This window comes from Triticum aestivum, chromosome 1B (assembly GCF_018294505.1).
Source record: "Triticum aestivum cultivar Chinese Spring chromosome 1B, IWGSC CS RefSeq v2.1, whole genome shotgun sequence".
NCBI classification, from domain to species: Eukaryota; Viridiplantae; Streptophyta; class Magnoliopsida; order Poales; family Poaceae; genus Triticum; species Triticum aestivum.
The window spans coordinates 621,274,061-621,284,984 of record NC_057795.1 but is presented as its reverse complement, the minus strand read 5'-3'; the positions used below and the strand labels follow the sequence as shown (position 1 = coordinate 621,284,984).

Below are 10,924 nucleotides of genomic sequence, written 5' to 3'. Positions count from 1 at the left end.
TAGGGAGGAAACTTGATATTATTGCAATTCCTACAAGCATATGTTCCTCCCTCATAATAATTTTCAGTAGCATCATGAATGAATTCAACAATATAACCAGCACCTAAAGCATTCTTTTCATGATCTACAAGCATAGAAATTTTACTACTCTCCACATAAGCAAATTTATTCTCATGAATAGTAGTGGGAGCAAACTCAAAAAAATAATCATCATGCGAGGCATAATCCAATTGAAAACTGAAATCATGATGATAAGTTTCATGGTTATCATTATTCTTAATAGCATACAAGTCATCACAATAATCATCATAGATAGCAACTTTGTTCTCATAATCAATTGGAACCTCTTCCAAAATAGTGGAATCATCACTAAATAAAGTTGACACTCTTCCAAATCCACTTTCATATTCATCACAATAAGATTCAACATCCTCCAAAATAGTGGGATCAATACTACCTAAAGTTGACACTCTTCCAAACCCACTCTCATCAATATAATCATCATAAATAGGAGTCATGCTATCATCAAAATAAATTTGCTCATCAAAACTTGGGGACAAAAAATATCATCCTCATCAAACATAGCTTCCCCAAGCTTGTGGCTTTGCATATCATTAGCATCATGGATATTCAAGGAATTCATACTAACAACATTAAAATCATGCTCATCATTCACATATTTCACGCCAAGCATTCTATGTAATTCTTCTTCTAGCACTTGAGCACAATTTTAGGGATACATCATAAGATCCAACTATAATAGCAAAGCTCGGGATACATCAAGATCGTGCCATAGAGGGAACATGAGAGAGAACACGAGAGAGAGAGAGAGAGATCAAACAAATAGCTACTGGTACATACCCTCAGCCTCGAGGGTGAACTACTCCCTCCTCGTCATGGATAGTGCCAGGATGATGAAGATGGCCACCGGTGAAGGATCCCCCCTCCGGCAAGGTGCCGGGAAGGGCTCCTGAGAGGTTTTTGGTGGCTACAGAAGCTTTCGGCGGCGGAACTCCCGATCTATCTTCATATTCCATGTTTTTAGGGTACGTAGGCTTATATAGGCGAAAGAAGTCGGTCAGGAGGTGCTCGAGGGGCCCACGAGACAGGGGGCGCGCCCAGTAGGGGGGGGCTCCTATCTCCTGGCCTCCTCGAGGCTCTTCTGACATGAACTCCAAGTCTCCTGGGTGATATTCTTCCAAAAATTCACGCTGCCGAAGGTTTCATTCCGTTTGGACTCCGTTTGATATTCCTTTTCTTCGAAATACTGAAACAGGCAATAAAACAGCAATATGGGCTGGGCCTCCGGTTAATAGCTAATTAGTCCCAAAAGTAATATAAAAGTGTATAATAAAGCCCATAATCATTCAAAACAGATAATAAAATAGCATGAATGCTTCATAAATTATAGATACGTTGGAGACGTATCAGAGGCGCATCCGATCGGAGCATGGGGTCAGCGCTATGGGGCTCGACAAAGCGTGGGGGAGGGGTGCAACGGGCCCGCACGGATGTGCTGAGCACGATCCTGAGCTCGTTTGAGCTCGAGGGCAGCAACGGCACAGCTACGAGCATGCCGGCGGAAGCAGAGGCACGACCATGGCAACAGCTACCCACGGCTCAAATCCGAGCAAGACAGAGGGGTGGGAGGATGTGGAGCTCACCGTGGGGACACAAGGTGGTTCGGTGAGGGCTTAGAAGAGCAGCGGCGGAGGAGCTCGAGGCGATGCCGTGGCGCTGGCCGGAGAAGGGGATTGGGTTGTCGGAGTCGCTGCGCTGCTCCCTGACTTGATCCATCGGCAACGGACGAAAAGGTTGAAGGCGCCGGAGCTCCCGGACAGATCGGCAGAACCGAAGAGGCGCGTGGGCCGCGGGTATGAACGGCATCGGCCACGCCGGCCTCTTCTCCAGATCGACAGAGATGGAGAGTTAGAGAGGGGAGAGTGAGAGGATAAGGGGGCGAATGGATGAGGATGCCAGGAAGGAGGAGAGGTGGATCTTTATCCACCCGTGGCACCTGTAGCGGCGTGGTTGGCGAGGTGGGTTCGATGGCGACGGCGGGCGCGCCTCGGTTGCTTGAGCAGAGAACGAGGAAGAAGGAGGAGGCCATGGTGGGCTGGGCTCTAGGCATTGTGCACTTAGGCCAGTGCACAGTGTCCTTTTCTATTTTCTTTTCACAGAAAGGGGGGGTTTAGCAATATTTTGAGCTTCCATATGATTTTGCAAAAATGTGAAACTTGGTCACATAAGTACTTTGCAATATCCAGCACTGCCACAAAAAGTTTGGGTGTTTTTGGAGTTCATTTGAATTTATTCAATAATGAAAAGGGCATTTTAAAAGTTGTTTTTGCTCTGTTAAAATGCATTAGGCCCATTTAGAAATGATGATGACGTTGTGTTCCTTAACAGTAAATAGTTTTGGATTATTTGCTAAAAGGTGAACATTTTAGTTTTACTGTTCGAGAATTTTGAATTTTGACTTTAATTTGAAAAAGAAATTTGAACCGGTTTGAAACAACGTGGGATTTAGCAACAGTAAATGTGATGACATGGCACCATTAACAAGGGATTACTGTAGTTTAATTATCCGGGCGTCACATGAGAGTCCCCTGATAAGGAGAGGTTTTTAATGAGTTTAGCACATCGACTAAAGGTGAGTGCCGGAAGATGTCCGCGGAACTGAATTCAACGACCGGCGACGGATCAGGTTCGATGGGCGCGGATGCACACGGTTCGGAACCTATGGTCGGAGACGAATCCGAGGTTTCGGTGACACAGGCTCCGCTCGAGGTTGGATCCGTGTGCGACTCTAACGCCGCTGAGTCTGCGGCTTCCGCGGCGGGGTTGAGCTTCCCATCCTCGGACGGCGCAATCTACTCTGGATCCAGGGCCAGAGCAGTTACAGGCGCTATCACCTGGGCACGGTCCGATGACAGATTTAGGTCATGTTCATCGTGGCGGCAGGGAGCGGCTGTCATGGGCTCGAATCCATCGAAGATCAAGTCTCCGCGGATATAGGCAACATAATTCAAGCTTCCAAACCTGACCTGATGGCCAGGGCATAGCTGTCGATCTTTTCTAGATGGCCAAGCGAGTTGGCCCGCAGTGCGAAGCCGCCGAATACGAAGATCTGTCCAGGAAGGAAAACCTCCCACTAGACTGCATTATTGTAGATGATTGATGGAGCCATCAAACCTTTTGGTGACGACGCAGCGGAACTCTCAATGAAAGCACCAATGTCGGTGTCAAAACCGGCGGATCTCGGGTAGGGGGTCCTGAACTGTGCGTCTAAGGTTGGTGGTAACAGGAGGCGGGGGACACGATGTTTACCCAGGTTCGGGCCCTCTCTATGGAGGTAATACCCTACTTCCTGCTTGATTGATCTTGATGAATATGAGTATTACAAGAGTTGATCTACCACGAGATCGTAATGGCTAAAACCCTAGAAGTATAGCCTGGATGATTATGATTGCCTCTACGGACTAAGCCCTCCGGTTTATATAGACACCGGAGGGGACTAGGGTTGTACAAAGTTGGTTACAGAGAAAGGAATCTTCATATCTGGGTGCCAAGCTTGCCTTCCACGCTATGGAGAGTCCCATCTGGACACGGGAGAGAGTTTTCTGTCTTGTATCTTCATGGTCCAACAGTCCGGCCCACGTTACATAGTCCGGCTGTCCGAGGACCCCTTAATCCAAGACTCCCTCAACCATGATGCCAACACATCCGTAGGAGCCGCCGACGGCGATGAAGAGTAGTGAACGGTAGGTCCACCGCTCCTCACCTCCCGTCGACGCCAAGCTTGGCGGGCTCAGCATCGACGGCCGATTAGTCGCTTGGTGGCGACGTCGAGGTGGACGACTTCACTTTCCGGGTCTCCGGAGGTGGAGCTGGAGAGAGGCGAGGTAAAACTGGATAAGGCGAAGCTTCAGTTCTCGAGGCTCATGGCCGGACATGGGAAACGGGCACCAACGACCATTTAGATTAAGTATTAATTATACCTCAAGAGCTGGACTAGCACCGTTTTGATGTAAATGAATGAAATCAGTCAAGTTTATATGAAATATGTCATGTTTGGATGGCGGCCTCCCGTATCCGTGTCCTCGGACTGGTTTGTTCGAACTGTTGTTAAAATGTATCCGACTAGATTTGGATGGTGGCCTCCCGCATCCGTGTCCGCGGACTGATCCTCCTATCTACGCGGACTGATTGATGGGGAACGAAGCATGAAAATAAAAAAAATCCTACAGACACCCAAGATCTATCTAGGAGAAGCATTGCAACAAGAGAAAAGAGTGTGCCTATGTACCCTCGTAGACCAAAAGGGGAAACGTATATAACGCGGTTGATGTAGTCGTACTCTTCGCAGTTCGATTACAATTCAACCGATCTAGTGCCGAACGGACGACACCTCCTAGTTTAGCACATGTGCGGCTCGATGACTGCTACTTTTTGAGTTTGCGTTGGTTTTTCCTTGAAGAGGAAGGATGATGCAGCAAAGTAGAGATAAGTATTTTCCTAAGTTTAAAAACCAAAGTATCAATTTAGTAGGAGGAACACACAAGTCATTAATGGTTGCACCTACATAAACAAATAAATACATGCACCCAACACGATAGAGGGGCTGTCAATCCCTCCAGATTACTTGGAAGGTTCGCAAAACCGGCTGCCTTGCTGTGGGGAAGTGGGTCGGCCCAATTCTCACTGTCGGGGGATCGCCTGTGCGAATGCTCGACATTTTGACGCAGTTAGCATCAAATAGGATTTTCCAGGAACTATGCCTCGCTTGGTGCCAGATTTGGTTTTTAAGGGGTGCCTGCCAGATGTAATACCGGTTCGCCTCTGACGCTCCAGTAAACAAGTCGGCCCTGCACTATAGATGATGTGGATTGACAATCAGTTCTCATTCTTGCAAGTAACCGTGACTTGCGTGTCTTTCTATTGGATTGATATCTTGGTTCTCAAACCGAGAAAAATACTTATCTTTACTTTATTACATCACCATTTCTTCTTAAAAAAAATCAAACGCGAGCTCAAAAAGCTCGAAGAGAAGGCCAACAACGGCCTTGCCTCGAGGAGAAGGCCAGCAGCAGAACGTCGTGGTGATGGCGGCGCAGCCGCGCGCACCTCGCCCCGCGCGACCAGATGTGTCTGGGCATGTTCGCCACGGCGGACAAGGCCTATGATGGCGGCTCAGCCGCACGCATCTACGGGTCGTGGGCGCTGAGCTGGTTCACAACACATGTCGACAACCCCTAAAAAACTAGATTGAAATTCGAAATACACAAGGAGAAAAAAAAGACAAATTCAAATGTGAAGTCATTTTTTGTTCGTCTTCATTTGATACTATTCTTGATGGACTTGTTTCTTTTATTTCTACTAGTAAGATACCCGTGCTACGCTACCGGGTCACACAAGATTAGATGGACTTAAGTTATAGTCAGGAACCCCTACAGAAAAAAATACATACCGAGACATGATCATGAACCTGTATGTTGCTATGGTAATGAAGAAGTATATATACCGAGACATAGTTAGGAACCTGTATGATCTTATGAATAATAAAAATGTACCGAGACACTGCCTTTACATGATCAAAGTGATGTTAAATTTCTGACAGATACACATCAAGCACAACCCTAGGCGACACAGGGGGGAGGGGGGCGACCACGGCGCCTGCCTCCGGCCCTACCACCCCTCGTCCCCTCCCTCCCGCCGACGCCAGGGGTCTTGTCGGGCGAAGCCCGGGCGGTGACGGCAACGGCGGGGCCTTCTCCATCGCGTGGCGATGGCGAGCTCCCCGGTGGCGGCGACGCGTGGACCGGCGAAGAATCGGCAGGGAGGAGCGGCGGGATCCCGACGACGAGAGCGAGCCAACGGTGACATTGGAGGCACAACCTCCCCGTGGCGGAGGCGCCCCTGTTGTGGTGGCTGGGAGCTTGGGTCTCGCGTGGCCCAGATGGGCTTGGGCGGGCTGGTGGTTTGGGGCCGCGACTACAGGCAAGTGCGGTGGGCCTGACGACGCCGATTGCTAGGCACTGTGGTGGTGTCGGCGGCTGGCTGGATCCTCACCGTCCAACCCCCCCCCCCCCCCCCCCCCCAATGATTGGTGGTGGCCCATGTGCACGGTTTTTGATGGAGGTTCTTCGAGCAGATCCGGATGAAAACCTTGATCTCGGCTAGTTGTGCAGATAAACGGCAGAAACTAATATATCTAAATAACATACATACTATAGTTTGAACACACAATTATGAATGGTTCCAGGGAAAACAAGAATGAAGTAGAAGTGTTTAACAGAATGATTTGCTAAATATGCAAGAAAAATGAATCTGCCTACAACACTACAATGAAGAAAAGAAATATTCTGGACATAACTCACCCAGCTAGTTCCACTTAATTAGTTATATACATTAGTCATCTACCAGGATCAGGCCATATAATCATTTGTCAAGAATAGTAATACCCTTCTTGCTCAAATATATATATGCCAACAATATTAGTTATGGGGTTTTCTCTTCATTTATCTGCTCACCTAAAAAGACATTAGACAACCACTATTGTTGGCGTCGGCGATGTCGTATGTTGCTGAAGATGTGGTCGCAGCAGATCATGGTGCAGCAGCTCGACTGGATCAAGGCACACTGGTAGGCGCTATCTTCAAGGAGATTCACGCCCTCGCCGTGGTGCACGAGTTAAACGGCGCTCTCGTCCAAGATACAATGATCTCGTATCTCCTGTTGTGCACTCAAGAGGAGATGAACCAGCAGGTTCTCACCAACGTAGCTCTCTCTATGCCAAGGTTCAGATGTATGTGGAGGAACACCAGATGAGATTGATGCAGAGGACCTACCATACATGGCTTTATATATAGACCTATCCTTAACAAGAAGATCTTATCTCTTGGCCAGCAAGTTCCAAAGCTATCAAAAGCTCAATTCGTTGGCTAAAATATTAGGACATATTTGAGTCAAAGCAAAGCGATTCAAACAACCAAAGCCATAACAAAAAAATGAATAGAGGATCATGTTGAGAGGCGTCCCATTAGAACAATCGCAGAAGATATACCTGTCCAGCTAGCCAAATAAAAACAGAGGATACAATCTCAACGAATAACAACCAAAATTTACAAGTTCCTTTGTAACTTTCTTCAGAAAAAGGAACACTGAAAGCCTGAAGAAAACTAACACTGGAACAAGCCTGAACATTACTGAATTCCAACAACTATTGCATACAAATCGTCTGTGTTATATTCAGAAAAAGGAAAATAAGCTGAGTCTGTAGAGGGTATGTAGTATATTTAAACAAAGCAAAAAAGAACATCCCTTGCAATATATTTTGTACCAAGCAAAGAAACAGAATGTGCATACACACACATAAAAATTGTACAGTACTGGACCTCTTGTAACTTTCTTACATCAACCAGGTTTCTGCCAGAAAAAGATGCCGATCACACACAACAAGGAAATAAATATTTGGGGTCTGACCTGAAATTTGGATGTGGAGCTACCAAACAAAGGAGAGGCGTCGATGACAAAGAGACCTGTTATAGGTGTCATCCAGAAAAAATAGTAGAGGGAGTAAGAAAGAGAATTACCAAAAAATAATTCAAACACACATATACATTTTCTTTATAAAAATATCATAAACACTAAAGTAAGTATCTAAGTTATTTCCCTCAAAGCCATACATGGGAAGCAATTTTACATGACTGACCCTAGTTAGATATATTGTATTTTTACAGCCACCAAACAGTACTTGATTCATACCTTGGACTGCACAATGAGAACTTTTTTGTAGACCATTTCTTTGTAAATTTTGTAATGGAGTTGGAGTGGTCTTCCTTTTGCTTATTCGGGACAGTAAGAAGCTTTATATTACACTTCTAATGGTAGCTCTAGAAAGAGAAACATAGAGCTGCTCATGTGAAAATACCGGTTCAGAGAGGTATACACCAACATTTTCAATACTCAAAATTTCACTCCACAAGAAGATTTTGGATAATTAATTGAAATCAAACATTGTTACAATGGATACTGCTTATGGATACAATATAAGGCTGTTCCATCTGTTACCACAGTCACATATCAAATTGCACAAGTAAGGATTGTATAACAGAGATGAAGCAAGGGGTTCATGAGAAGTAGAGAAGATTCCACTATTCATCCACACCCAAACCATGGTCCTTGAAAAAGTAGATTAGATGGAAAATGACAGTGACTCATGCCTCCTCACACTCCGTTCGAGCTAAAGATTACGTGGCTTCTTGGGGATGTAGTTTGAGCAGCGTGAGTCCCATATTCAACTACTCCCTCTGTAAACTAATATAAGAACATTTAGATCACTCCTTTAAACTAATATAAAAGCATTTAGATCACTACTTTGGTATTCTAAACACTCTTATATTAGTTTACGGAGGGAGTAAATGACATGAGTGGTTTGTAGACAGTATGAGATAGGCGTGTCGATTTGAACTTTTGGGTGACGGAAATTTTTGACTTGGGACTGGGAAGGAGAGGGACTATCAGAGCACAGTACCTTCACGTAAATTATCACACCAGATTTTGCCATCTCCATCTCCAAGACGGAAGGAGGAGGATGCGGGTCTGGACTGTGGAGCTCGTGGGTGGTGCTCCTGTTGCAAACGGCATAGAGGTCCTGGGGAGCAGCTCAAACTCGAATTAGACGGACGTGGAGCGCGTCGATGGGAAGGAGGTGAAGCTTGTGGGCGCTGGCGCTGCTGCATGAGAGCCATTGCTGAATCAGGGGGCGGACGATGCCGGTGACGTACTTGCCGATGTCAGCGCCGATGAGATGCGGTAGGGGGAGATGGCGGGCGGAGGGGCTTCTGCATCAAAGAATGAGACATAAGAGGTTTCGTGGACCTCGGGGACAGACGGCGCCGGCGGCGTACATGCCGACATCGGCATCGAAGGAGACAGGGTAGGGGAAGAAGAGATAACAGGTAGGAGGGGGAGGTGACATGAGTGGTGGGGCTGCTGCCGAAGAGGAATTGGGAGCGGCCGGCGCCGGCGGCGTGTGAGCGACAGCGGCAGTTGGCCAGTTTGGTTCCACTGTGTTCTCCCCTCTTCGAGAAGGATCGAATGCCTCTATAGTTTCCTGGTTGGGTGAGTTGGGGATCGATGGAGCAGGACACAGAGCACAAGGGCAGATCCTGTATCCGATGGTCGAAAATTGTAGATGGCAGGCACACCATCACCACCAACTCGTATTTTTATAGGAGTAGCGATAGAGATTATGTGTATGTCCAATTTTGATTGGAATTTTTGTAGTGGTGTTGTGAACATCCATATGTTTCTTTTTCAGAAAAAAAGACGTGTTTGAATTTGAATTTTGTTGATAATTTTCCCGAGGAATATGAACTACCGGAATAAAGAAAATCGACCACATACACTTTATTGCCGCCTTCGAGTGTCCTCGTTATCCATTTACACCAAAGCACATGGATCGTAACTCTTTAACTATTACAGAACCGGACACGAGTAGTACATCAAATCGAAGGCAAACTTAACACTAAATGAGCTGAAATCACGAAAGAGTGGAAACATACAAATATGTAGAAGGCCCGCGAACGACCAAACAGGACTAAAGGAAAGCAAATCAAGCGCGAACGCATGCGTCTAGTGATTCCTGGTGGTGGTGGTGGTGGTGTCCTTCGTGGTGGCGCCGGTGGTGGTGTCCTTGGTGGCGTTGTCGCCGCCCATGCCCAGCGTGTTGGCCACGGCGTCCTTGGCGCCCACCACGGCGTTCACCACCGTCTCGCCGGCCTGCTGGAGGACGCTGCCGGTCTTGTCCTTGCCGGCGACGGCGGACTCCTTGGTGTACTGCGCCGTCTCCGAGGCCTTCTGCTTGGCAGCCTCGGTCGTCTCGGCGGCCTTCTGCTTGGCCATCTCTGTCTTCTCGCCGAGGTAGCTGCCGGTCTGGTCCTTGGTCTCGGCGGCGCGCTCCTTGGCCGCCTGCGCCGTCTGCGCAGTCTTGTCCTTGGCCTCGGCGGCCTTCTGCTTGGTGGCCTCGGCCGTCTCGCCGGCCTTCTGCTTCGTGGCCTCCGTGGCCTGACCGGCCTTCTGCTTCGTTGCCTCGGCCGTCTCGCCGGCCTTCTGCTTGGTGGCCTCGGTGGTCTGTCCGGCCTTCTGCTTGGTGGCCTCCGTGGTCTGCCCCGCCTTGTCCTTGGTCGCGCCCATCACCTGCCCGGTCTTCTCCTGCAATTCATCCAACAGACAGAACATCTCAGACCCCCGCCGGAGCAACGGCGCATGCGCGCGGCAGAGCACACACTACACACTAAGGAGACGACGGTTACCTCGGTGCGGGCCTTGGTCTCGCCGGCGTGGTAGCTGGCCTGGTTCTGGTTGGAGGCCATATTGGTTTCTTGAGCTAGCTCGGAAGGGGGAAATGTCACTCGCTTTAGGCTTCTGCTCGACTGTGCTTGGAATGGATCGGCTTCTTGTGATATGGTGAGGAGCACGGAGCAGGTGGCCTTTGTAGGCAGAAGCTATGAGCCACGTTGCGCGGCGGTGCTCGTACATGGCCGCCACGTAGGGAGGACACGCGTTGCCGCTCCCCAGCCGTACCTTCGCGAAGCTCTGCCATGTAGATGGAACCGATTCGATCGAGCCCATGCCGGAGGAAGAAGAGGCCAAAAGGGGCGAAGAAGCTGCAATAAACAAGTGTAAAGGCGTGGCGCAGGCGAGCGAGCACAAGTTGGATGCGGCTCTCTGGCTGCGAGGTTGCAACTTGGTGGCGGTGCGGTGGAGCATGCATCGACGCCATCGTCGCCGCCATGTGCATCGGCATCTCTGATGATCCATCGACGTGTTGTTTTTTCTCTCGGTGTAATTTGTTTGTGTGCGCGCGGTGTCACGTGCGATGCCTGTCTTACCGCAAAAGGAAGCAACGCGAATAAAC

The 10,924-nt window shown here is 48.4% G+C and overlaps 1 protein-coding gene across 1 annotated transcript; it reads right to left on the bottom strand.

The window, feature by feature from the left end:
* Nucleotides 1-9,390: 9,390 nt before the first annotated feature.
* On the bottom strand, nucleotides 9,391-10,613 carry LOC543084 (late embryogenesis abundant protein, group 3-like). The gene is made up of 2 exons (XM_044561688.1): nucleotides 10,320-10,613; nucleotides 9,391-10,218 (listed from the first exon to the last, which is right to left on the bottom strand). The coding sequence occupies exons 1-2, from the start codon at nucleotides 10,377-10,379 to the stop codon at nucleotides 9,640-9,642; spliced, it is 639 nt and encodes a 212-aa protein (XP_044417623.1). The 5' UTR covers nucleotides 10,380-10,613; the 3' UTR covers nucleotides 9,391-9,639.
* Nucleotides 10,614-10,924: the final 311 nt, after the last annotated feature.